The following is a 27,852-nucleotide window of genomic DNA, read 5'->3' as shown; positions in this document are numbered from 1 at the left end:
CTACGTCAGTGCTGAGCCAAGGAAAGAGTCTCGACATTGGCCCTCTGATGCCCGTCAGTCATTGGCGATGAGGAATGAAACGGAGCAACAAGAATTGCAGCACAAACAGTGAATATCGTATACCTCCGTTGATGCTTGGACCCCCTTTATATAGAGTTCCGGTAGCGCGCATGTACGCTTTCCAAGACGGACACATTTCTTAAAGTTTTCCCTGAAAATACTTGTTAATAAAGTGTCAATTTATTCGATTCTGATTTAAATAGTTCGGTTATTAACCGATTGCTTGCTTGATTGAATATTATTACAATACCAAGAAGCGAGTTTTAAGTTCCAAAGTTTTGATGTCTAGCATACTCCAAGTCTTATAAATCCATAGATAAACTGCATACCATTAAGAATATCCAGCATGCGTGTGTTCTTCATGTGTTTCGTCAGGTTGAAGCTTCCTCATGTAGACGTATCCTCTTGTTGCCATTTTCTTCTACAGCAGAGGATCTGTTATCCTTAGCTTCTATTGAACACCTCTTATAAGGCTTGAAACCTGTCCGACGAATCTTGAGCTTCGCGGACACTGTAGTATCGTTGTTTCTGACAACCGGCTTGTTTTCGGCATTATTACAAAGGCTGTTAAGATTGATTGTGGTGCACATGTTCTTGTCAACATCAGCTGGCAGTTCAGTAAACCCTTTGTTAAGCATAGCTGCGGCTTCATCACTGAGCGGAGGAGAAAAGCTTTGCGGAAGAACCTCCCTCTTGAACAGTGCTTGAAAGGCAAGTCGACCCTGACAGAAAGGAAAAATACATCAGAGAAGTGAAGCAGCCGGTATGGCAGAGTTGCCAAAAAATTTAAAATAAGAGAGAGAGAACTTCGCATTATGACCTCTTCAGAGACCTCCTTCCATGATTCATTCATGCTTCCACAATTCCTCAGCCTGCGATGATTGATTTCCCACGCTGAAAAATTACTGAAGAGGGATTCCTTAGACTCATTATTCACTTTCTCATCATGTGTTTTCTCTATAGTGTCTGTTTCTACTTCACTACTGGATGGTGTGTTTGATCCACAGGAAGAACGATCCTGAATTTTCTTATCTTTCGCCTTCTCTGAATCCTGAAGCCCACTATCTGGTTTGATCTTATTGGACCTAGCAGCTTGCTTGTCGGAGTTCTGACCTCTTCCACTGGCATCCGAGTCTGATGGTGATAATGGTTTAGAAGAGTGGTACATGGGTTTTACAGAATCAAATTGATTTTCACTCGGAACTTCTTGTCCTGCTTCCGAAGGCTTCCTCTCAGTTCCATCGAATCCTTGAGTTCGAGTTGGGTCTGCTGAGGGTCCCATACTTGTATATTGAGAAGCAAATGCAAAACTGGCAAAAGGCAGAGGGAACCATGGCAAGAGGCCAAGTGATGCCCACCATGCAGCAGCAGCAGCAACAGTAGCAGCAGCAATGGCCTGCAAGCTCGTGGCTGACTTTTCTCGTTTTTCCAGAATTTCACCAGTTGAAATTTCTGCAGTTGGCTGGACAGGGGTCTCGGCTTCAGAAGATGGCCATAATGATGCTGCGTGGATGGCCGCTGCATGAACTGCTGGATTTTGTAACAAGGTGGAAACAATAAGACTTGAAGAGGTGGATGACATGTTTAGGAATGACCTATAGGCATCTTGATTGCTATGGAAGTAAGACAAAGGCGAACAGACTGGAAATGGTTGATGCACGGAACCAATTGATGGTGGATTCTGGAATTGCATTGCAGAAACTGCAGGGTTTGAGGGTGGTTTAGTATTCATCACTGCAGCAGGGTTCTGAGCATCTGGGTCTTCAGTTTCAATGCCGTTCGTGCATGAAGGATGTTGCTTTATGTGGGTTTGAAGGTCTTCTGTTTGTTGCTTTGTACATTGTCCTGTTTTATCAACTCCATGAGAAAATTTATCTAGCTCCTGTTCCATTTTATCAGGAACTGAAGATTTGTTAATTGAAACATTGCCATCCAGTTTCTCCTCAATGGGAAAGAGTTCCAAATACTTTCTATGATTGGAAGAGATCTTGCTTACAGAAGACATAGAAGTAGATACAGAATCTTGAAAAACATTAAGAACCTCTGAGCGGTCTGCACTTTCACAAGCATCTTTACTTTGCAACTTCTGCAATGCTGTGAATTTCTAGTCAAAGCAGCCAATGACATAAAAATATGGAATAGAGTAGATCAATGTAAAATTGAGTTACTTCAACTAGACAACTGGAACAATGAAGTGCCCACTGAAACGATTTACCTCTGATGCTTCTTCACTTTCAAAGTCCATTACTTCACTTGCTCCATGGAGAGGCATTGGTTGTGACAATCTCTCATATATTGCTTCGCCAGAAAGAGAAAAAGAACCCGCAATGGATTTCCGTGGATATGGATTGCTTGGTTTCCTTTTAGGTCTTGGAGGAGGGATATCAATATCATGAGCTTGTCCTGGTGAAACACCTTTTTCAAGAGCTTCCTTCTCGAGCTGTAATTGACTTGTGTTTAGCAATCAATTGACACTGAGTTACAAGGATTCTTGATGAAAATATACCTCCATATGAAATTGTTAATCACATCATCAGCAAACATTTTTTTATGTTTCATTTTAAAAGCCTCATTTTATTGATGACCATTTTTTCACTTCCAGAGCTTGTGGAAAAATTCCTAAGTGGGATGATAGGACAATATTAGAAAATCTTGAGGCTTAAACTAGTCATGTTATGTAATTGAACCAAACAAGCTTTATCTCCTTTATATTATTATTATTATTTTCTCCTTAAGAAGCCTACTCTATCAGTGATCAGTATAGCGATCATTAAGTACATAATATATGGTCCTCGCTGAAGTTTTAGGTCTTGGTATGGTACTAATAGCATTCCAAGCTTGGACCAGAATGATACTGATATTTAAAGAACCACCTTCAATTAAATATAAGCGAGCAGCAGTTTACAACAGACTAGTAAAAAAACCTCTGTCAAACTAAACATTCAAGTGGATCATTCTCAGCGGAAAAGAACTCTCACAAAAAAGTTGCCTTATATGCATTCACTCTCTCAATTCACTTGTCTCAAAATCCTCCAACCATGAAGTAGGAGGATGCTACATAAGAAATTTGGGTTTCTTCTTATATATTCTCAATTATATTAAACCACCTGAACGTGTTTCTTTCTTCGTTTCTTCCCTCTTCAAACACATATCTTTTTTTATCTTTCTTTTCTTACATTTTTGTGGACACTCAACCCTCGCCCCCTCTACAGCTCTAATAGACACCTTAACTCCCTACCGCAATTTTTTTCTTTCTTTCATTTGGATTCCCCTATTGTTGAAGAATGCGCAGGTATCCACCCTTTACGGTTCCAATGGCTAGTTGCTCCCATGGTGTGAAAATGATAGGGCTAACTTAGCTGTACATTTGGTTCAATTGTTAATTTCATTATTGTCTATACAAGTTGGTGGGCATAATTATCATTAGTTTGATTTGGAGTTACTCCATGGACCTAGATATCGAATAGAATTTTTATAATGAATTTATCATTTCTTTAGAGGGAGTGATCAAATTAAAGGCCTTGTACACCAAATTTGTAAAAGTTACTCCAGTTTTATAAGAGTGGGTTGCATATACATGATGCATGCAATATATCAAGCAAATTTTAGTCTCAGAATAATTCCTTTCTCATCAACTGACAGAAAAAGGGACTGGACAAAGAGGAAGCATCTCTTCACCAACATATAAAATCTCTATAAATAAGTACAATGAATAGAAAGAGAAAAAAGATGCCAAAAACAAGAGCAACAAAGTACTGGAGTTGAAGCCACAGTTTCTCTTGCCCATGATCAACAATTTTCTTTCATCTAGCATCTTCTTTAAATGTGGACATACTTTTTTGTTAAGCTTTTCCCAGAATAATGATGCAAAGATGATAGATGTAAGAAGTCAAGACTGTAAAAATCACTTCAGAGGATTTAGGTGTACATGACAATTATCGAGTGTTTGTAAAATGACCTAATTCAGCACATGATGAATATTTTGACAGTTCCATCTTGAAAAAAAGAATAACTAAAGATACCATTTGGGTCCTTAATCCATCATTAACATATGAGGTTTTGAAGATGTTATATGCACAATTTGATAGTATGAGGAAGCATCTCTTCACCAACATATAAATCTCTATAAACAAGTACAATGAATAGAAAGAGAAAAAAGATGCCAAAAACAAGAGCAACAAAGTACTGGAGTTGAAGCCACACTTTCTCTTGCCCATGATCAAGAATTTTCTTTCATCTAGCATCTTCTTTAAATGTGGACTTACTTTTTGTGAAACTTTTCCAAGAATAATGACGCAAAGATGATAGATGTAAGAAGTCAAGACTGAAAAAATCACTTCAGAGGGTTTAGGTGTACATGACAATTGTCGAGTGTTTGTAAAATGACCTAATTCAGCACATGATGAATGTTTTGACAGTTCCATCTTGAAAAAAAAGAATAATTAAAGATACCATTTGGGTCCTTAATCCATCATTAACATATGAGGTGTTGACGATGTTATATGCACAATTTGATATTATGAGTTATTTTTCTAGGAAGGCCATGAAAAATTGAACAACTTGTCATGAAAGAAGTCATATACATGCAAAGCAATTTAAGATGTTAGTTATTCAAAGAGATAATAAATCATAAATCTAGTGTCATGAAACTACAGTTTAGTGCATTGTTGCATTGAAATTAAAAGAATATTTGCACTTTCTACTTGTATAAACTCGTATAGATTTCACAAAACACAACTCACCTTAGTGAAGAACTTTTGGGCATGGCTTCTAATTTGCACAGCTGTCTTAGTACCAATATGCTCTGCCAGTCATAATCAATCAAAAATGAGATGAACATCTAACATGATGTTATCTATGTTTTCTTTACCATCAAGTATAATTGTACATCTCTTATGAAACATGTCGGGACATGCCACATCCATCAAGTGTCAAAGAATTTCTTTCTGGTTATGTAATAAACAGTTTCAATAAAATCCTCACTTTAAGGAACTACATACTGAACCAGTAGTTTCATAGACACCAAAAAAAAAAAAATCTCAAGGTTTAACACAGATATTAAGGAAAAGTGTATGGCTACTACACAAAACCATCATTGGTTCCTTCTAAGCTGAAGAATGGAAAATAGGAAATTCAAAGCCACAAACCTTCAACGCGTTGCCATGCCCTTCCATACAGCTTTAAAGCTTCAAGAAAACGGTTGTGCTCTTCCTCAGACCACCTCTCCCTTTGCTTCGTAATCGTGTAAGGCTTCCTCACCTACACCAAAATCACTTTTTTTAAAGAGAGTCCACAAGCTTTAAAAGTAAGAAACAGCGGCGATCATCTACTTCCGGACCTTGACTAGGACGGCATCATCTCCAGAAGAGTTCCCTTCCATACCCTAATCTCAAATTCGAGAAGCACAAAGATGAAAACACACAAAAGATCAATTGGACTCGAAGTAGTCGACGAATAGCAAAATTCCTCCTTCCATATCTCCAACCAAACGCTCAATTTGACGGAAGAAGTACCTCATAACTCGCTAAAATCCACATCACAACCAACGGTGAGAATCAAACACCGAGAACTGGAAAACAAGAAAGAAATCCATTCCTAACAAAACTTAACTTACCTATCTCAATCCTTCCAGCCGCCCTAATCCGCGACGGTACCGAAACAGAAACAACGAATCATCATCAAAATCATTGCCGCCGCCACCTCTACTACATCTCTTCACTGGTCGGAACGAAATCTCAGAAAGGGTAGAGTTGGAGCAGAGTTTTTGATATCTTTTCTCCGAGAGAGTAAAGAAGAGGAAGGACATCGACGGCGGGAGCGAGCGGAGCAGCTTTTCTCGGCGACGGAGGACAAATCTGAGCCACGAATTTTCTCGTGGTTTTCCAACCAGAATTTGTGAAAAGTTAAATCGAGAAGAGATATTGTTTAATTATTATTTGAGGCGGAGGCCGATGGGCATGGCCACGTGTAGTCTCATTAATGGCGGGATGTGAGCTCATGGCTGCGCTTTTCGTTGCGGGCAGGTGATACGTGGCGATTTACTTAACCACGTGATGAAGAGATGTCTAAGTGTCCGCATAGTAGCATCCAAGCGGGAACTGCTAGTCCGCGCAATGAGGAGATACGGTAGTGGGCCCGGGTGCAGGTGGAGCGAGCTCTTCAGGGTTCGCTCTTATCTGCCACAGAGGATGGTAATGGGCTGCTTGCGCCGGGGCCCTCTTGTTGAGTATGTCTGGGCCATATGGGCTGGGCTGCCCAACTGACGACTGATGATCTTGCTAACATGGCCCAATAACATAGTACAAGACGATCAATTTAAACATATCGGATCTGCATCCCACACAACAATGATTTGGATGAGTTGAAACTTGAAACATATCGTTCTTGCATAAGTCTGAATGACAAAGAGTTCTTAACACGAGCATCCTTAACTTACATTTCAGCTAGTTTCCTTCCTCTCCTCTGGCTTGGGTTCTTTTAGCTGTACATGCCTTAGTGCACCTATAAATAATCTTAGCTGATTATTGAACAAGATTTGAACATGAGCACGCACGGCTCGTGTCGCGAGTTCCTGGCCTCCCTATCGTCAGCTCGGTCTCTACCTCTGTGATTCCTGCAGCATCCTGATCTTCCTGTGTGACTTCTGCAGTACTAAATTGTAGCATCCTCCCTCCATTCAACTTTCAAAAAAAGAAAAAAAAAAGAATCCAATTAGTTGATGTTCCATTGAATTATTTCAAGATTAGAGCAGTGTAATGATGCAAATGTCTTACCTTTTCTCTTAATACACTATTTTCATTCAGAAGGCCCCTCTCCTTGATTTCCAAAGCAAACGAGAAGTAAAATGAAATCTTATAGTTGAAATTGAAAATAGCTAAATTGCTAATGATATGGCATATATATATATATAGACGCTCTTGTACCTTTTCCTTGAGGTTTGCAATCTGTTCAAATTGTATGGATTGCTGAAGAAGAGAAAGAGAAAGAAGAAATTCATAGATAGAAACAGACAGATTTTTCACCAGCTGAGTATGAGAAGGAATGAAGTTGATCGCAGTAGAAAATACTTTTCTTTTCCTAATTTGGCTGAGGCTTTCCTCTAATTGGTTCCCAAGTTCTTGCAGTTCCTCTTCTGAGCAAGATCCCAAGTTTTCACCCAACAGCTTCCTTCTATGGGATTCGATAAGCGTGATCTTCTTCATGACATTTGTGGCTTCAAGCTTTGAGATTTGCAAATTAGAGAGATATTTAAGTTAATGAGAAAGTATAACTGAAATGAGCATGACTAACCTGCGTATTATGACTTGTTGCACTCGGTTTGATGTTCACATTTTTTGTGCGTATTAGGTAGCGATCCGTTGTCTTTTCAATGCTAGATGTACCCAAATAACAAGTAATTAGATTGGATATTCAAATAAAAAGTGAAAATTACAGACATTTAATTGAAGCTCTTCATTGATTTATATGTAAGAGAAGGCTCTAGACAATAGCAAAATCAATTTCAATTGTGCAGATGTATTAATATGCTTAGCTAACCGCACCTAGTGCGATAAAACTTAGCTGTTGTTGTAGATGTACTAATCTGTTACGGCAAATTGATACCTAAATCAACACCTAGAATGTAGAATTCATTTTATGGTGAAAATATTAATCTAAAATATTATAACTAAAAAACCTTATAAGCAACATACAATAGCCTCTATACAAAAGGAATAACATAATACGATATCTATCATGTGATACACACTAAACATATATCCACAACGACAAATTGTCTCCAAGTCGATAGAAAATCTAGATGAGACAATTTGCTCAATGACCACTAAAATCACAGAAACTAACCAAAAAAGTTTTTTTTCTTCTATTTTTCTTCATTTTTAGAGAAAAGTAAATATTGTTTCTTTGTAATTATACTCCTCTTTTATGAGCATAATTAGGCAAATGTGTTTTTCATGGATATATGTAGTTTAAACAATATCATCTTGTTCTTATCTTATCCTTTTTGTGTTTGCCATAAAATCACATAATATGAGGTTGTTTTATGTTATAATATGATTTTAGCTATGTTGCTAACAGAGAAAGGAGATAGACTTTGAGATCAAATCCAATGGTGATTAGGTGTTCCTAGAGCACTTATTAATAACCTAAGCTATTGTAAGAATGACGGTCGGGTACCTACATTTTGGTTAGTATTCAAACTTGAATCCAATTAATAGCCTATTCCTTTGAAAGATAAACAATATCCAAATTCAAGTAAACTCAATTTCCAACTAAACGTGATTATGCATGAAGCATAGTCGGATAGCCAATTCAGATTTATGAGTTGGTATCCATGAGTAACTGATTATGGAGTACCCATGTCTATAACTAGAAGATCATCCTTATCGAGATCTTAACTCTAATGCTCAATTGAACCTTCAGAGTGCTACTCCAATGAGGTCTTGCTTGACTTGCTCTAGTAAATCATTTGATCCGCACTGCTATATCCACTTCAGATAAGCTCATGCCTAAACTTATTTGATTCATGATGCTTCTTGACCACATGGCGAGATCTCCAAAATTCCACCATTATCAAATAAATGGTGGATTGTTATTTGACCACGTGCGTTTTGCACTATATGCAGTGTGGATAACACAGCTTATACGAGATTAATGGTGCCTTAATCCAAACTCATCATTTCAAGACTCTACTTAATGGGTATGTCTATATTTAAATATCTTAAACTATTTTCAAAAGCTTAATATGAGATTAAAATTCCTACATTAGCTTTGCATGCGTTACAGGAACTCTCTTCTTTGTGTTTCCTTTTCCATATTATAAAAGCCTTTTGGTGAACAATTTAATCTAAAAACACCAATACATTGATTTTCTAATTTTAGTTAATTATTATATGAGTTCCTGTTGAAAATGATCCCTAATCAAACTCTTAATTGGTTTCACCATTTATTGAGGCTTACGTGGTGATGAAAATGTAAAGGTAAAGGCACTATGAGTTAACTTGCTTAGATCCCATTTAATGTTAAAACTTCATCATATATAATGAAATTAATGATGTAAATCATCTTCAACCTAGAGTTCATACAAAATTTAAGCTTATTATAGGAACATGTCAAGCATATATCTCCAATCTCAGGACAAACAAGTTTTTGTGTAGATCTTATGTTTGAGATGAATAAACATAAGCATTTTCGTTATGGATGGTGTAGATATCGTTGCAGTCTAAATAACCCTCCAGGGTATTGCTTTTAGGATAAGTAGAGAGGGAGAAATTTTTTGGAAAAAAATAAAGACCTTGTTGCCGTTCACAAATGAATTCCACCTATATATATAAGATACATGACCACTTTGAAAGCACAATTTCAAATTGTTTTCTTTACTTTACTAACCTTATAATGCTTGAAAATTTAAGTAGAAATTGACTAGGTGGAGGACAAGAGAAAGATAACATAGGATTCTATACGTGATTTGAACATGTAAATGCTATTCGAATTCTAACTCCATAGCAGTGAGCCTGTGAATTAGCTATATATGCTCCATAATTATTAATAAAACCTATGCCATGAATTGTGAGCTCTTCCATGAGAAGGATTATCAATTACCAAGTTTATCACAGTTTAACCAGCAAAGTAACGTTTGATTCTAATTATTAATTAACAGTACAAAAAACATTAATTTAGCGATAAATTTTAGCGGCGCAGCCAAATTAGTGACAAAATTAGAAATCGTTGCAAATTAGCAATGAAAACTTTTGATCACTGGTTGACAACAAAAATTATTCCATTGTAGAATTCGTTGCCAATTAGCAACGAACATGAATATTCGTTGCTGATTTACGACGAAAAAGAGATTTGTCGCAAGCATCTTTAACAAATCTAGAATTTATTGGAAATTTTACAACGAATTTAAGTTTTGTTGCAAAACATTTGCCACGAATTTATAACTCATCGCAAATGTTGCAACCAATTCATGGATTTATAGCAACATTCTAAGATTTTGCTTTAAAAAAATGCTATTTTTTTAAAAAAAAATCTAAATATTGGTGACAAATCCGTGAATTTGCCGCAGATGGGAGATTTTTAACTTATATTGACCTATTGGTTAATCAAACAAGCAGAGCATACTAAGTAGGTTTATTGTGCTAAATAGCCTATTGTGCTAAATGAGCCAAGTGGACAAGTGAAACTAAATGAGTTGAGCAACTAAAGAAGTTGATCAATCAAATAAACAAATTGAGAATATGAATTGGTCGGTTGTATTTGTAAGTACCCTGGGTTAGTTTTGATATTGATCAACCGAGTTAAGTTTGGTCTTGTGTTTTGATGTCTTGTGTCTAAGTGTGCAGGAACATAAGATCACAAGAAGTTAAGCGAAAGACGCAGTGAACGAGAAGGGTGGCACAGGAACGGAGCCGACGGACTCGGTGCATCCGAGAGACGAGGAGCTACGTAAGAGTACATCGGTGTAGCGAGAAAGACACACGTGGTGCATCCAAGGGGCATGAAGCCGGGAGGAAGTCTGCTAGAGGAGAAGGTCGGAGTTGGGCTCGGGTGAGCTTAACTTCGGACGACCAGAGCATTACCCAAGCAAACTGAATGAAGAATGGTCAATGCTGAGATTAACCATTCGGATGAATAGTATTCGAGATGCCTCAGATGGGATTGGAGGCACCTCGGATGAACAGTAGTCAAGGCGTCTTAGATCAACACAAGGTGCGTCGAATGAGATTGGGGTCGTTGCTGCGGATATAAGCAGCGGAGCTCACGTCAGCCACATTCAAGCGCCTCCATCGGAGCTAAAGCGTCTCCATCGGAACTGAGGCACCTCCGATGAATCGAGGCGCCTCCATTCAACCAAATCAGTCGAACGTTGGCAAACTTTATTTCGTTGGAGGCGCCCTATAAAGGACCTAGTTGTAAAGTAACACACTCAATTTTTAATTCTGTATTTTGTTTGGTACTTTCAATTGTTGTAAGGGTCTTCTCTGCCTCTGCCTCCGACCTTGTCGAAGAAAGAACTTTACTAGTGAACTTTCCACGGTCTTGAATTAACAACTACCTAGATTATAACCAAATAAAATTCTCTGAGTCTCTTACTTTCTTTTATGTGTTATTTATTTGTAATGTGTGTGTCCCTGCTAAAAGTAAGTTAGCAAGAGAAAGGTCTAATCGATTTGCGGGGCATCTTTCACCCTCTCTAGCCTATCCATTCAATTCAACAAGTAGTATCAGAGTCCAACCGCCTTAGAAGGACTAACTGCCGATTAAAGCAACAAGAAGATGGTAGGATCAAGCATTCATCTACCGAAGTCCGAGGGAGAGTTCACACTTTGGAAGCAAAGAATAGAGGTATTTTTTAAAAATAAATTTGATATATTACTAACAATTAAAAATGATTTTGAAGCACCCAAAGATGAGAACAGAGAAGAAAAGGAAGAACACCAATGGAACAAGAAGAAGTAAACTAATTTTGTAACTAACGACAATGAAGAGTTCCATTTGCTGGGCATTCTACCGCCCCAAGAAGTCAATCAGATCGGTGCCTACAACTCCACCAAACTCTAGGAGAAGTTCCTGGAGCTTTATGAAGGCACCTCAGAAGCCAAACTAGCAAGACGGGGCTTGTTCCGAAATCAACTAAGCAACCTATGGCTAAAAGAAGGGGAAACGGTCAAACAACTGCACGCAAAGTTGAAAGAGGTAATCACCGGGCTTAACAACCATGTAGAAATAGTAACGAACAGAGATTCACTAAGGTATGCATTAAATGCATTTCCAAGAACCCCGGAATGGACGTCAATAATAGACTCCCACTACATTTCCAAGGATCTCGAGGTAAGTACTTTAGAAAGTTTATTTTTAACTTTAGAACTTCACAAATCATGTACAAAACTCAGAAAAGAAAAGGAACAAAACACAACCTAGCACTAAAAGCCAAAAAGATCGAACCGGATTCAGAATCATCCCTCGATGAAAACGAAGAGGGTTATATCGTATGGATATTTAAAAAGTTTTTTAATTCTAACAACTTTGATAAGACACATGCCAAAAAACTTCTACGAGGAAGAAGGAAAGCAAGGTGCTACAACTGCAATGAAAAAAGGCATATCAAGGACAACTCTCCAGATTGAAGAACAAAGAAAAAAAGGACAAAGGGGTCAAAGAGGTCCAAACAAAAGAACTTCAAAGCAACTTGGAGTGAGTCATCATCAGGAGAGTCCGAGACAGAGGAATAGCCGAACTATTAAAATGTTATCTAGATCATTGTGCAAACTAAGAATAAAGTATGTAACATTAAAAAAGGATAACATTGACTTAAAAGTTAATTTAGTAAATGCATGTCTCTTAGAAGAATTTGATAAAATTAAGGTTGAAAATAAAAAATTTAAAAATCAAATAGAAATGTTAGAAAAGTATAATACATGCTCAAATTCAAATTTTAGATATTCTGGAAGGCCTAATTAGTATATTAAAAATCATAAGGGTCAAATTATAAAAGTATTAAAAAATTATATTCCTAGAAAATATCTGATCAATCTAGTAGGCAAAAATCGATATTGGATTCAAAAATCTATTTTGATCCTTTTTTTAGGATTTAATTGCTAGAAATTAATTTGTTTGATTTGTTAACATTATTTGCAAAATTAATTTTCGCTTACTTTCTATTCTATTTTATTTAGGTTTAAATTTTTTATGATAAACAAATATGTTATCTGTTAGCAGAATTTTTTTAAAAATTTTCGATTGTTACATAATTTTTTATGAATTTTTTACCAAAAAATGGAAATTTAAAATTTAAAATTTTCGATGATTGATTTTGGAAAATCTTGATTTTTTTTTACAGATAGATGTTATATTTTCAATATTTAGAAAAATTGGAAAATTATTTTGACAAATAAATATATTTTTAACAATTTAATTTCAATAACAACTATTTTTTACAAAAATATTTATTTTGGTTATAAGAAAAATAGTTTTCTAGTGAAAATTTTTTTGTGATCAGATTGATTCTGTTTGACATTGACAAAAAATTTCAATTTTTTTTTAAAAAATAAAAAATTATTTTTAAATTATTTCTTACAAATCTGAGGTTTAATTCTTAAAAATGATTTTCTATGCAAAATGATTTTAGTAAAAATATAGAACCTTGGATCATCTATGAAAACCCCTTGGAAATTTTTAAAATGCTTTCTTTGCCATTTTTCATTTTTTTTCATATTTTTGATGTGATCAAAGGGGGAAAATTAAGGGAGAGGACTTAATTGCAAAACATTATTGTTATGATTGCAAATATTTATGATTAATTATTTATAATTGTTTTAACATATATCATTTATTATTTATTTTCTCTAATTTTAACTCGGGTTGATGCACATTAAAAAGGGGAAGATTGTAAGTATCCCGAGTTAGTTTTGATGTTGATCAACCGAGTGTATGTTTTGATGTCTTGTGTTGAAGTGTGCAAAAACTTATGATCACAAGAAGTCAAGCGGAATACATAGCGAATGAGAAAGGTGGTACGGGAAGAGAGTCGACTGGCTCGACGCATCCGAGAGATGAGGAGCTATGGAAGAGTACACTGGTGGAGTGAAAAAGTTGCACGTGGTGCATCTAAGGGACGAGAAGCCGGGAGGAAGTCTGCTTGAGGTGAAGGTCAGAGTTGGATTTGGATGAGCTTAACTCCGGACGACGAAACATCACCCAAGCGAGTGGAATGAAGAATGGTCGATGCTGAGATTGACCATTCGGATGAACACTAGCTAAGGCATCTCAGATTAACCCAAGGCACCTCGAATGAGATTGGAACTGTTGCCGCGGAGATAAGCAGCAGAGTCTACGCCAACCACACTAAGGCGCCTCCATCGGAACTGAGGCACATCTGATGAACCGAGGTGCCTCCATTCAACTAGATCAATCGAACGTTGGCAAATGGAGGTGCTTCGAATTGCCACGTCAGTAAAACAGTCATTTCAACCAGTGCACTATAAACAGTGTCCTAAACCTAGTTGTAAAGTAACACACTCAATTTTCAATTATGTATTTCATTTGGTTCTTTCAACTGCTATAAGAGGCTTCTCCACTTCCGACCTTATCGAAAAAGGAGCTTTCCTAGTGATCTTTCACAGTCTGGATTAGCAACCATTGTAACCAAGTAAAATTTTCTAAGTTTCTTACTTTCTTTTATGTGCTATTTATTTATAAATTAATGTGTGTGTCCCTGCTAAAAGTAAGTTAGCAAGAGAAAGGTTCAATCGATTTAAAGGTCATTTATTCACCCCCTTCAGCCGGTCCACCCGATCCAACAGTATTGGTCAAACTAAATGGATTGGTTGGGTTTAAAAGAATAATTAGGTTAATTAGGGCAATCATGATGTTTGCCTTGTTGATCATACTAGTAATAGTACGAGTTTTGATGGAGTAAACAAATTTGTTAAGCTAGATGAGCTATGGTTAAAGGAATTAAGTAGGCTAAACAAGTCAATAAGGTCAAATGAGGTTCAATGATTTAGTTATGTTGATTGAAACTAAGGGTTAATTAAGCAAAGTGAGGTGGGTGACTTGGATGACTAAATAAATTTAGATTTGTTGAGAATAAATAGATTGTTTCAGTTGGTTGTATTAACTTGTTAGGAATTGGTGACGTCACTAGTGGGGATGAATACTTATCGATCATGTACTAATCTACAAGATGTCAATGTGCAGCGAAAAATATAACATAAGGAAATACAAGCATAAAACATTTGCTAATATATTTTTTTTTTATTTATGAGGAATCCACGGATTCATCGTCAAATCTATGGATTCGTCGCAGATTTGAATTTGGGGTGGGGGTTAAGCGGAAAGCTAATTTAAGGTTTTTAGCTACGAATTAATTTGTGTTGCCAAATTCGTCCCCAAATTGGGGACGAAAATGGGGACAAAAACTTTGTTCGTCACAAAATTTAGGGACAAACACAGTTCTCGCCCCCAAATTGGGAACAAATTGGCGACAAAAATAAATTCATCGCCAAAATAAACCTTAAATGTCGAACCCCTACCCCAGTCTTCTCTTTCCCGATCATCTCTTCCCCTCCCTAGTGACGGCGACAATCTGCGACTAACTTGTAAGCTCCCTCTCCCCTCTCTCTTCCCCTCTTCAATGGCTTGGGTGGTCTTGGCCAACCACGGTTGGCCTCGTGACTGGCTAGCTATGGGCATGGTCGGCCACAGTTGGTCCCTGCTGGGCAGGGCCGGCCCCTGCTTCGGTGCCTGCGGTTGGCCTTTACTGCACATGAAATTGTTGGCCTATATTTGATTGTTGATTTCGTAATGTTGTCTGTGCATGTTTATATTTGACGTGTTTGGAGAGACACTCATCTTTATTCACCTTTTTTAAGTATACCTACAGTCGTTACTTTAACAATGATATCATATTCACCATTAGTGTACTATTTCATGTTTCTATTTTCTTTGTTACATTTTCTCTCCATTTGTATGTGAACTAAGTACATATTAACCATTAGTGTGTAAATACCTGGGTAAGTTTTGATGTAATCAACCAGATTAAAGTTAGATCTTGTTGTATTTAATCCTTGTGTCTAAGTGTGTAAGAACTTAGGAATACAAGAACTTAGGAATACAAGAAGTCGAGCGGAAGACGCAATTAGCGAGAAGTATGACACAGGAAGTGAGTTGACGGACTTGGTGCATCCGAGAGACGAGATATTGTAGAAGAGTACACCGACGGACGAGAAGGATGCGCGACGCTTTCAAAGGACGAGAAACCAAAGCGGAAGTCTGCTCAAGGAGAAGGCCAAAGTTGGGTTTGAGTGAGCTTAACTCTGGATGGCCGGAGAATCACCCAAGTGACTGAAGCAGAAACTGGACAAGTCAACACAGAATTGACTTGTCCAAGCGCTGGGACTCCAGGCGCTCGGACCAGCCTAGTACTGAACAGACGCCCCTCTTTGAGACATTACTGTGGATAACTATTGGAAACCATGTTAGCAACACTCTAGGCGCCTGGACCAGTCCAGGCACCTGGGTGAGGATGAAAAGCTATCATCGAGCCATTGAAGAGCCGTTGAGCAGATAAGGTGCACTGTTGGAGGTGTCCGGACCCACTCCAGGCGTCCGGAGTTACCACATCAGCCAACGGTCAAATCTGACTAGAGTACTATAAAAGGAGAGCTTGTTCTTTCTTTGTCTGACTGGCTAAAAAAACAACACACTGTATTTGAGTTCTTTCTTTGTCTTTACGTTTTCAATGACTGTAAGAAGCTACTTCACCTGGTTTCAAGGAGAATGTTAGTGGAGTTTTTTATTTCCTTGGATTAACAACCATCCTGGTTGTAACTAAGTAAAAATCTCTTGTCTCTTACTTTTATGCTTATGTTTATTATCTTTAATTAACTAACGTGTGTCCATTGCTAAGCTGTAAAGAAATAGAAGTTTTAAATTCTAACTTGCAGGCTATTCACCCCTCCCCTCTAATTAGTCTGAGTGGGAACTACAATTGGTATTAGAGCGAAGATGCTTCAAAAGAACTAACCGTTATTTAAAACACAAATGGCTAGAGCAAGCATTCATCCACCAAAGTTTGAGGAGGGCTTCACCATCTGGAAGAAGAAAATAGAGGTATTCTTCAAGACCGACTTTGATATATTATTAATCATTAAATACGGTTTTGAAGCACCCAAAGACGTGAACGAAGAAGAAAAGGAAGAGGACTTGTGGACAAAGAAGTAGCAGACCGAGTTCATGGCAAATGGACGAGCTAAATTCCATCTCATGAGTGTGCTACAGCCCCAAGAACTCAATTGCATCGGTGCCTACAATTCCGCAAAAGAACTCTGGGAGAAATTCCTAGAACTACATAAGGTTTATCTGAAACAAAGCTAGCCGAAAGAGATCTACTCAGAAATCAACTATGCAACCTAAAATTGGAGAAAGGTGAGTCAGTTGTCCATCTTCAAGCAACGATCAAGGAGCTCATCACCAGGCTCGCAAACCTCGAAGAAACATTAACTAATTGAGACTCTCTATGGTTTACTTTAAATGCATTTCCAAGAACCTCGATATGGTCTTCAGTAATTGATTCTTATTATATTTCTAAGGATCCAGAGGTAAGTATGTTAGATAATTTGTTTTCAACCCTAGAACTTCATGAGTCTAAATGTGCAGGCTTAAAAGAGAAGGACATGCCAAATCTAAACATAGCACTGAAATAAAAAAGGATTGAGCCAGATTCAGATTCCTCCCTCGACTCAGATCAAGAAGCGTAGTATATGGTAAGGAAGTTTAAAAAGTTTTTTAGATCTAACAAGTTTAATGAGTTACCAGCCAAGAAAACTCCAAGAGGCAAGAGAAAGATTAAATGCTACAACTGTGATAAAGTAGGGCACATCAAGAACAACCGTCCAAAACTGAAGAAGAAAGACAACAACAGAAGACCAACATGAATGAAGCACAAGAACCTTAAGGTGACGTGGGACGAATCGTCATCATCTGAATTGGAGATTGAAGCCCACGCTGGACTTACACTTATGACAAGTCATCAAGAAGCCGAAAATGAAGCAAGCTCATCCAAAATGAGTATCGAAAGCATCGATGAAGGAGAGCTACTTTAGAACACTGCTACAATGAAGGGGGAGAATAAGCTTCAACACAAACATGCTAAGTGAGGTATATCTTTTACCTCCTGATCATTTATACTCAGGTATTAAATTAATATCTAGATCTTTTTGTAAATCAAGGTATAAATATGTTAAAATAAAAAAGGACAATACTAAATTTAAAACTATTTTAGCTAAAGCATGTCCTCAGAAGATTTTGATAGAATTAAAAACGAAAATGCTAAATTAAAAGAACAAATAGAATTCTTGAAAATCTGCATGCTCAAATCCTGTTAGTCCACAAAATAATTTTCAAAATTATAAAAGAGAGATCAATTGGTACTTTAAATTTCATAAGGGTCAAATTAGAAAGATGATAAGAAAATATCTTGTTAACCTAGTAGATAAAAATTTATTTTGGGTTCCTAAATCATGCTTAGTTTAAATATTTTTTTTTTTGCATAGTTTAATTTTAGTTTGCTTTAATTTTGTTTACAAAAATTAGTTTACATACCTACCATTCGAATATTTTGTTGAAATTTTTCTATGTTATTTTTCATACAAACTTAATGTTGGTGCAATCGACCTCCAAAGTTTTAATGTCAGACAAATATGTTTAAGTATGTTAAGTATGGAGCTTGATCTAGGGAAGTCCTAGTTGCAGGCTAGGCAAGGAAAATCTCGGTAGATCGTGAAAGCCAGGTGGATAGGTTTGGAGGACCTGATCCCTGGGTAGCCGAATACTGAGGCAAGGGAAATCTCGGTACATCGTGGAAGCCAGGTGGATATGTTTGGAGGATTTGATCCCTGGGTAGCCGAATACTGAGTCTTGGTGAGTGAAGCTAAGTGGTGAAAAACCTAGGGGGAGATAACCTTAGGTAACGAGAAGTCTTGGAGGAGTGAACTCCAAGCAAGGTTGATCGGACGGTCGACCGGACCAACGGATCTCGGTAAATCTAGGTTTAGGTTTACCATTGTATTCTGTATTACTATTATTGCTGCTGGTTAATGTGGTATTGCAAGAAAGGCCTTAGTGGATCAAGTGATCAGACACTGAGCAGAGAAAGTCCAAACAAGTCTGGAGGATCAATGTTTGGCAGGTAAGTTGAGGTATACAACTGGAGGAGTGATAGTGAGGTCGTGTTCCTAAAAGGAACAACCTAAGGTCGCTGATCCAACTGAAGAAACTGGGAAGGTTTCCAAGTTGAGATCAAGACAGTTCTACTGTCCTACATTACTCATGTATTATTATATTATTGTGCTAACATCTGTTTTGCAGGATTACTGTCTAACAGTGTTTTATAGGTTCGGCCGGATCGGTCGACCGAACCATGATGACTCAGCACAGGCTAGTTCATCAGCATCGATCAGAAGAAAAAGGAAAAAGAGTTGATCGGTCAACCGAACCCATGGATCAGTCGACCGAACTAATCAACATTAATGCAGCATTAAATGTGGATCTTGGCAAATCTCGACGAACAGGGAAGGAGAATGTTCGGTCGACCGAACCCTTAATGACCAGTTAATGCAAAAGATCGAGCCAGCGTCAGACTCAGCCAGAAAGGAAGGGAGCTGGTTCGGTCGACCGAACAGAGGGATCGGTTGACCGAACAGAGGGATCGGACGACCGAACCTCAATGACACTTATAAATAGTGGCTCGAGGTCTAAGGCTGAATAACACTTCCTGATCATCTAAAAGCTCTCCTTTGTGCAAGCTGCTCATGCTACAAGTCTTCTACAACTCTTCAAGCTACTCCGTCCGGAAGTACCGACCGAGCTTCAATTTGTACATTTGTCGGTATATCAGTTTATTATCTTGCATTGTATTCTTTCATTAGTAGGATAGTAGATTGTTACTATCTTGCTTATCTGTACGCACTATTTCTTTCCGAGGTTTTCGGAAAGAAGGGTTATAGTGAATTGCCCATCGGTGCGGTCAAGGACCACGGACCTTTGGGTAGGAGTCGACCTAGACTTCGAACGAAGTAAACGAACTAGTCTTTCATTTTACTTTCTGCTGCACGACTCTGTTTTCTAAAGTAAAAGAAAAGTTTTGAAAAGCGCGATATTCACCCCCCCTCGCACTCATCCGATCCAACACTTACTATTCAAATTTTTTTCTCAAAATTATTACTATGATAAAACCATAGATTTTCTGTTAGCAAAAATATTTTCAGAATTTTTTGATTGATAAATATTTTTTCATAAATTAATTACTGATAAACTAATTTTGAATATTAAAAATTCTCAAAATTTGTATTTTCAAAAATTTTATTTTTATGTGGATAAATGTTTTATTTCAAACACTCAGAAAAATTAAGATGATGTTAAGAGGTCAAAATCAATTATAAATATTTATTTTCTAAAAATACATGTTTCTATATTAAACGAAATATATCTATTAAGATATATTTATATTTTTTGTTACAGTTTTTTCCTTTATTGCACAAATGAATAATCAATTAGTATGAAAATTGTTGGATTTTTTCAACGTGTATATAATTCTTTATGAATTTTTTATTAAAAAATATAATTTAAATTTAAAAATTTTTTAGAGATGAATCTTGAAAAACCTGATCTTTTTGGATAATTATCGTTATATCTTAAATGTTTATAGAAATGAACCAGATTTTTAGGATTGTAAAACTATTTTTTATATATTTATTTTTAAAAATAATTTTTCTCTGTTTAAAATATTTTCTACAGCTAAAATTAAAAATGTTCTAAATCTTGAAATTTTTATGATGTTCTTAAATAATTATGATTGTTTTTACAAAAGATTTTATAATTTGTTTGATACTTTAAAATTATTTTTTGACAAATCTGGTTATTTTAGAAATTCAAATATTTTAAAAATAATTCTTAGAAAAAAATTTTATTTTTTATATACCGCTATTTTTTTGATGTAATCAAAGGGGTAAAATTAGAAATTAAGTTTAGGGGAGCTATAAATTTTAAATTGCAAACTTATTGTAGCAAATTTCAAAATCCATGTTTACTTATTTTATTGTTTGTTTTTAATAACCCTAACTTAACGTGGGTTGATACACATCAAAAAGGCAGAGATTGCAAGTACCCCGGGGTAAGTTTTGATGTGATCAACTGGGTTAAAGTTAGGTCATGTTATATTTGATTCTTGTGTCTAAGAGTGCAGGAACTTAGGAACATAAGAAGTTGAGCGAAAGATGCAGCTAGCGAGAAAGATGGCACGGGAAGCGAGTCGACGGGCTCGGTGCATCCGAGGGACGAGGTGCTACGAAAGAGTACACCGACGGACGAGAAGGATGCGCGTGGTGCTTCCGAGGGATGAGAAGCCGGAGCGGACATTTGCTCGAGGAGAAGACCGGAGTTGGGTTCGGGTGAGCTCAACTTTGGATGGTCCGAGAATCACCAAACGACCAGAGTAGAAGCCGGACAAGTCAACACAGATTGTCCGGACTCCAGTCCGGACTCCTGGAGCAGGTCCGGGCGCCTGGACCAGCCTAGTACCGAACAAGTGCCCTTCTTTGAGACGTTGCTGCGGATAACTGTTGGAGTCCACATTAGCAACACTCCAGGCGCCCAGGCAATGATGAAAAGTTATCATCGGGCCTTTGAAGAGTCGTTGCGAGAAGCTAAGGTGCACTACCGGGGCGCCCAGACCCACTTCAGATCCCCGGAGCTAGCACGTCAGCCAACAGTCAAATCTAACTAGAGGGCTATAAAAGGAGAGTTTGTTCTCCTAACCAAAAAAACAACACACTATATTTGAGTTCTTTCTTTGTTTTTGCAGTTTCAACGACTGTAAGAGGCTACTTCGCCTGATTTCAAGGAAAACGTTAGTGAAGCTTTTTTATTACCTTGAATTAACAACCATCCTAGTTGTAACACAGGTAAAAACCTCTTATCTCTTACTTTTATGCTTATGTTTATTATCTCTAATTAACTAATATGTGTTCATTGCTAATTTGAAAAGCAATAGAAGTATTAAATTCTAACTTGCAAACTATTCACCCCTCTCCTCTAGCTGGCCTGAGCGGGACCTACATAGTGTATTGCCTATTTTTTGTGTAGTAGTTTTTATTAATGCTGTAACAAATTAGAAAAGATTTAAGTTGATTTGTTTGATATGTATTTGTATTTGTATCGTTATGTGTTGTATGGATATGATGTGATAGAAACTTCTTGTTGTATTAATATGATGTGTTGTTGTATTCATTTGTGTATTTATCTAAAATAAATAGGTTGTGGTTATATTTGTATACATGATAAAATGCATAAATGGGTAGGCTCTATAAAAAAAAATCGTTTTGCGACGAATTTTATGACGAATAAATTTTTCGTCGCAATCTTATTGTAAATCACTATTTATCGCAAATCTACGACGAATACCCTGATTCATCACAAATCTGCGATGAATCTTTGGATTCGTCACAAATATGAGATTATGAAATTGTGCGACAAATTTTATTTCATTGTAAATTTGCAACGATTTTGACGACACATTTACATTATTTCGTCGTAGAATTTGGCAACAGCTTATTTGCGACGAAAACAATTTCGTCACAAATTCATTTTGCAACGAATTGTTTTTAAAAATTCATCCCAAATTGTGCCTTTTTTTGTAGTGTAATGGATTCCCTAGCTCTAAAACAACTACCATTACCTACTTGAGATTCTTGAGCAACATCGACAATAGGGAAAATGCCTAGTGTCATATGATTGATAATCTTAACGTTATGAGTATGTCTTTTCCAATAGTTGGTAATGGATTTTTCTTCTAAGGTGCCAATGATTTTTTCAATTTTTGTTTTTAGGTTCTACCAACATATTGCAGGTGGATTGCCTTTGGAGAGGAAAATCCTCGCTACTAACACAATGATTTTTTATCTAAATCATAGTTTGATGGTTCTTGGCATGAAAGGTAAGCATTACTATCTCTAGAATCTGCACAAATTCCTAGACCTGGAATGTCATTTTAAGACTTTTATAGCAGAAGAACAGGTGAACGTCATGCAGATTATTTAACTAAAGATAATTCCTCATGTTTTCTCTCGCCTCCTTCCTACCCTGCTAATGAAAGGAGAGGCTCCTTGGGCAAGACTAGTGCTAAGATCTTTGGTTGATAAAAGTTCAAACTAACAACAAAAGAAACTCAAAAGTAAGAAGGCACTAATCAATTCCAGTACCAAAGTATCTTTTGGTTACTAGTTAGCAAGGAAAAAAACGAAAGAAAGTCATTAATCCATTCCCTATATTCACTTAATTTGAAACTAGCAATAAAAGTTGTGTTTTGGGAAGGAGATATGATTTTTTCCATTGCCCTCCTATTCATTTTTTTCTGAAAAAATGGTTTTTGATTCCCTCCCTTTTCTCCTCAATCCAAACTAGCCGATCCTTAAAGCAAGTTCATTTTCAAAGTTAGTCTTTTTGGTTCAACCATAATCTTTTTAACAAACAAATAAATGAGGAATCAAAAAATATAATAAGCATTTTAATTAAAATAAAAATGCCCAAACAAAAAATATTAAACGGGAATTAAATAACTAGTGTGCAAATTGTTTGAATGAAGAAAGAAAAGAACAATAACACAATCAAATTATGGTGTTTAATTGCATAAACTGATGAGTAGGCATAGGTTGTGGAATGCTTGATATTGGTAACAAAATATAATTACTATACTTTCTACCATAATCTTTACTTTGAAGAGATTTTTTACATAAACAGTATTACGCACGGATGAAATAATAAAATTAATCAATGCAGAAAAATATGATTATATATTACTTCCATATTTTTATAGAATAGTTTGGTGTTATATTTTCATGTCTGAACTCTTCAGTTAATGAAATTATAATGCACAAATATTGTAAATGTGGCAACAAAATATACTCAAGCACTTTTCCTTTACAGAATTCAAAAAGAGAGAAGACATACTGATAAAACTTCAAATTATAGTTCACTTCTTGGATGGTATTAAATCTAAAAAACAAAACAAAAAATTTAATAACACTGTTATGTGGTAGATAGAAAATTTAAACGTTTTGAATATTTTATAATAAGCTTTAGATAATCGATCAGAACTATTAGAAGTACCGTCCACACTATCACAAACGAGAAGTAGTATTAAATGATTATTCTCAAAAATAAAACTATTAGTAAATAAGTATACCAAATAATTTGTAACTATTTTATGGTCCTAAATCGGTTATATTCAACTTAACTATTTGGAATCATAATAATCAAATTTCCATATAAAAATTGATAACCCTAATTATAAATCATCATCATCATCGACATTGATGGGTAGGCAATTTTACCCCTCTGTTGAAATCTAGACAATACTATCATTAGTAATTCTAATTAATTTAATTAGTGTTAAATAAATTGACAAATAGTTTATTATCTTATCCTTTATATCTTCCATATTAATAGCTAGATTCAATCTTCTAGCTTTATTATCATGATAATACAGAGAAGAAAAAAACATAATCAATGACAACGAACGAGGAAAAGATTATATCATGGATAAATTCCGAAGCAATTAAAAGATTATGATATTTCACACACAATCTTATAAAAAATATATATACATAGATAATTAAATTTCTGTAGTTATGGTTAATGTTACAGGAATCCAAACAGTAATTGGAGTACTATATGATTACTGTTTTGCTTTTGATCCCTATCTAATTAATGCGAAAGTTCTTTAAGGCAATGATTAATAAAGGGTAAAAAAGGATTTGCAGGGCGTAGAGGTGCATGAATTACAGCAAATTTCTGCTTCCATGTAGCTAATTGAAATTTTTAATCTGGTAATAGACAAGAAAAGGTCCACAAATAATGTGAAATATATATCAACTGCAAGAATATCTAATCATTTCGACTTGTAAATAACATGGATCGTATATGGAGTAGCTGAGTTGCACATAGGAAACCATCTTTACAATTCATATAGATTTGGTATATAACTCCAACACGGTATACATAAACGTGAAATGTGGTCAAAGCCAATCAAGATATAAAATTTTATCATCTCACCTTACTGAATGGAAAAGCAATATTTGAGCTTAAAAAGTTTAACCTAAAATAATAAATATTTTGCAAATTTTTAAATTAAGAGAAAAGAATTAAATTAATATATTTTAAATAAATTTTATGGCAACGGCCTACATGAAGTATGTAATAGTTTTGTTTCATCAGTATCATAAGTAATTAGGAATACTTTTGTTTCATCAGTACGACAAGTAATTAGAAAAAATAGAAATATAAGATCCACATATAGGATCATTTTTTTTAGAAAATTTATTTAACTAGCTGTAAAATGTAGGAATGCATATTGCATATCTGGCATTAATTTTATGACAGAGTATTTATAAGCTGGAACCAAACAAATATAGGACAAATTAAAGGACAACCATTCTCTCTATACCAATACTCCTTTTTAGTGCAACTGTGTCATTGTGAGACATGGACAGACTTGACATGGTGACATGCACATTAAAGCCATCAGCTCCAATGATCTGCAGCTGCTATGCTATAGTATATTTACAAATTTGCGAAGCATGACCTACGTATGCACTAAAACTTCATCTTTCTTTGTTCAGTTAAAGCCTAGACATAAAAGGATCCAGCTGTTCTTCGAAGCCCTTGATCATGAAAGGGAAGAAAAAAAAATTCCACTTTGATCAGACTTCGATTTAATTACTAAAAATTAAACCCTAGAATAGGTTAAGCAAACCTACACATCTTGAGCAGTGGAATTAAAGAGATGGAGGGTACATGGCATTAAAAGGCGAGTGTACTGCACAATTTCTTGCTCAAGAAGCAAAAAATATGTACTCGCAATCCTCAGTAGAGAGAAAACAAAGACCTAGCATTGATCTCGTCATCACACTAATAGAGTTAAAGCAGAATAAGGCGAAACAAGATAAAAAGATCAAGAGATCACTCATGATAATATACTTACGAGGAAGAGGAAGAAGAGGTTAAAACCTGGAGCTGGCGAACTCGTAGCGGCGGCCGCGGCTGGAGAAGACGATGAGAGCCACCTCGGCGTCGCAGAGAATGGAGATCTCGTAGGCCTTCTTGATGAGGCCGTTCCGGCGCTTGGAGAAGGTCACCTGCCGGCTCGCGGCGTTCTCGATCCTCCTCATCTCCGTCTTCCCCCTCACCATCGCCGATCTGATCCCCTTTCTCCTTCCGCGTAGTGCGATTTGAGTCTGATAAGAGAATAAAACGTGCTAGAGATGCTGGAGAATAATGGAAGAAAGTAAAAAAAAGAAGGATCGGGAAGAATAATTCTTTTGGAGAGAGTAGAATAAATAAATAAATCCAAAAAATAAATATCATTGGCTGTGACTTCCTCTCTTTGCTAATCGCTTTACTTTTCGGTGGCAGTGTTCGTAGAATCCCATAAAAAAGAAGGACTCTCTTTATTTTTATAGCTACTTGTTGCCTCGAATAGAAAGAGAACTCGGCCTCAACTGTCGAGCTCCGTGACCGGAGATCAACGAGAAAATATTCCTATTTTTCTGCCTTTTTTTTTCTTCTTAAAATAAAAAATAATAACGAGAAACAATTTTCTTATTTAATTTCATTTTATTCGAATTTCATATCTATTCAATATATTCTTTTTGGCAATTTACCAAATCATGCACCTAGATATCTTAGTATTTATCAAAGAACGTACTTTTTCAAATGCACTTCCCTTTTTATCCTTCTGACCAATCAAATTTTTTTTTTGACGTTTTTCTTTTCTCCCTCTTCTCTTTCCTATCTCCTCTTTCATCAACGACATTTAAAATTTAGTTAATTTTTTGATAACATTTTAATACATTTAGATAAGCTAAAATAAGGTATGAATAGCAAATTTGAACTCCTTGCAACATCAGGAATCTACAGGAACTGAAATGGGTGTAATCTGAGGTCTTTAGGTCCATCAGTGGGTTTCGGTCAAAACCCACTTATGGACCTAGAGAGCTCCGATTGCACCCATTTCAGTTTCTATGGATTCCTGGTATTGCAAGGAGTTTAAATTTGTTATCCATTATTTATTTTGACTTTTAGAAGGTGTTAAAATACAAGAAGAAAAAATCAACAAAAAATTCATATCAGGCCCAACGTGGGTCTGATATGATTCATATCAGGTCTAACGTGGAGCCTTTTTGCTGATTCTTTCTTCTTATATTTTAACACCTTCTAAAAGTCAAAATAAATAATGGATAGCAAATTTGAACTCCTAGCAACATCAGGAATCTATAGGAACTGAAATGGGTATAATATGAGGTCTCTAGGTTCATCAGTGGATTTCGGTCAAAACCCATTGATGGACCTAGAGAGCTCCAATTGCACCCATTTTAGTTTCTATGGATTCCTGGTGTTGCAAGGAGTTCAAATTTGCTATCCATTATTTATTTTGACTTTTAGAAGGTGTTACAATGCAAGAATAAAGAATCAGCAAAAATGCTCCATGTTAGGTCTGATATGAATCATATCAGGCCCAATGTGGATCTCACTCTATTAGAATTGCTCAACTATTTTAGGAACTCTTCATTTCATAATGGATGTGTTTATGATTGCTCTAAGTAGAAAAATAGATAAGGGCATCAATGCATATCCTCCTACATAAATGTTTCAGCTAGTGATGAAATCAAGTGGAAAAAGGCAGTAGCAAAACGTTGAGAGTTCTCTGACAAATTAGAGAATGTATGATGTTTCATTACCTATAAGAAATACATATGCAAACACTTAGAACAAATAGTCATAGTATAGTTATTGAAAAAAGAGAAGATACATATAATTCCAATAAATAGAATTGACACAATACTAGATAGACTTAATTCTTCTATTAGCATTAACTGCAAATAAGTCATGACTCACTTATTTCTTCTTTCTTTGTAAAGAAAATTAATCCAGAAAATGAGATCACTTACGAGAAATAAGGGAAAAGGACAAAGAGACACCACTCCAAATTCTGAAGGCTGAAAGAAAAGTGTGTCAATTATTTAAATGGGAAAAAGATACCAAGCAAAAGGTAGAGGAATTGCAAAAATCATTACTTTTCAATATCCAATCCAGCATATTTGAAGAGGTATTCAGCAGTCAAGGTTTTTCCGCATAAATTTTCAAACCCCCAACAAAGACATACATCATGAACTGAGATTTAAGTCAAAATAAAATGCTACATTGGAAATGAAGAGTTCCTAAAACAATTGAGCA

General features: G+C 36.0%; 2 protein-coding genes across 5 annotated transcripts; both read right to left on the bottom strand.

The window, feature by feature from the left end:
- Positions 1 to 251: 251 nt before the first annotated feature.
- Positions 252 to 6,354, bottom strand: LOC122055361 (protein LATE ELONGATED HYPOCOTYL-like). 3 transcript variants are annotated; one of them, XM_042616757.1, is made up of 8 exons: positions 5,675 to 6,348; positions 5,399 to 5,584; positions 5,208 to 5,319; positions 4,803 to 4,864; positions 2,276 to 2,500; positions 1,990 to 2,164; positions 881 to 1,905; positions 252 to 782 (listed from the first exon to the last, which is right to left on the bottom strand). In XM_042616757.1, the coding sequence occupies exons 2-8, from the start codon at positions 5,438 to 5,440 to the stop codon at positions 432 to 434; spliced, it is 1,992 nt and encodes a 663-aa protein (XP_042472691.1). In that variant the 5' UTR covers positions 5,441 to 5,584; positions 5,675 to 6,348; the 3' UTR covers positions 252 to 431. The 3 variants fall into 3 exon arrangements, with proteins under 3 accessions (XP_042472691.1, XP_042472690.1, XP_042472692.1); XM_042616756.1 differs by having other exon boundaries at positions 881 to 2,164; positions 5,675 to 6,349; XM_042616758.1 differs by lacking the exon at positions 4,803 to 4,864 and having other exon boundaries at positions 881 to 2,164; positions 5,675 to 6,354.
- A 63-nt stretch (positions 6,355 to 6,417) lies between these two features.
- On the bottom strand, positions 6,418 to 26,134 carry LOC122055362 (MADS-box protein SOC1-like). 2 transcript variants are annotated; one of them, XM_042616759.1, is made up of 6 exons: positions 25,601 to 26,134; positions 7,351 to 7,432; positions 7,083 to 7,280; positions 6,984 to 7,004; positions 6,834 to 6,875; positions 6,418 to 6,740 (listed from the first exon to the last, which is right to left on the bottom strand). In XM_042616759.1, the coding sequence occupies exons 1-6, from the start codon at positions 25,981 to 25,983 to the stop codon at positions 6,582 to 6,584; spliced, it is 885 nt and encodes a 294-aa protein (XP_042472693.1). In that variant the 5' UTR covers positions 25,984 to 26,134; the 3' UTR covers positions 6,418 to 6,581. The 2 variants fall into 2 exon arrangements, with proteins under 2 accessions (XP_042472693.1, XP_042472694.1); XM_042616760.1 differs by having other exon boundaries at positions 6,984 to 7,025; positions 7,128 to 7,280; positions 25,601 to 26,128.
- Positions 26,135 to 27,852: the final 1,718 nt, after the last annotated feature.

The sequence above is a fragment of the Zingiber officinale genome, chromosome 3B (assembly GCF_018446385.1).
Source record: "Zingiber officinale cultivar Zhangliang chromosome 3B, Zo_v1.1, whole genome shotgun sequence".
NCBI lineage: Eukaryota > Viridiplantae > Streptophyta > Magnoliopsida > Zingiberales > Zingiberaceae > Zingiber > Zingiber officinale.
Note: the sequence above shows the minus strand (reverse complement) of the source record. Positions and strands in the feature narration are given on the sequence as shown.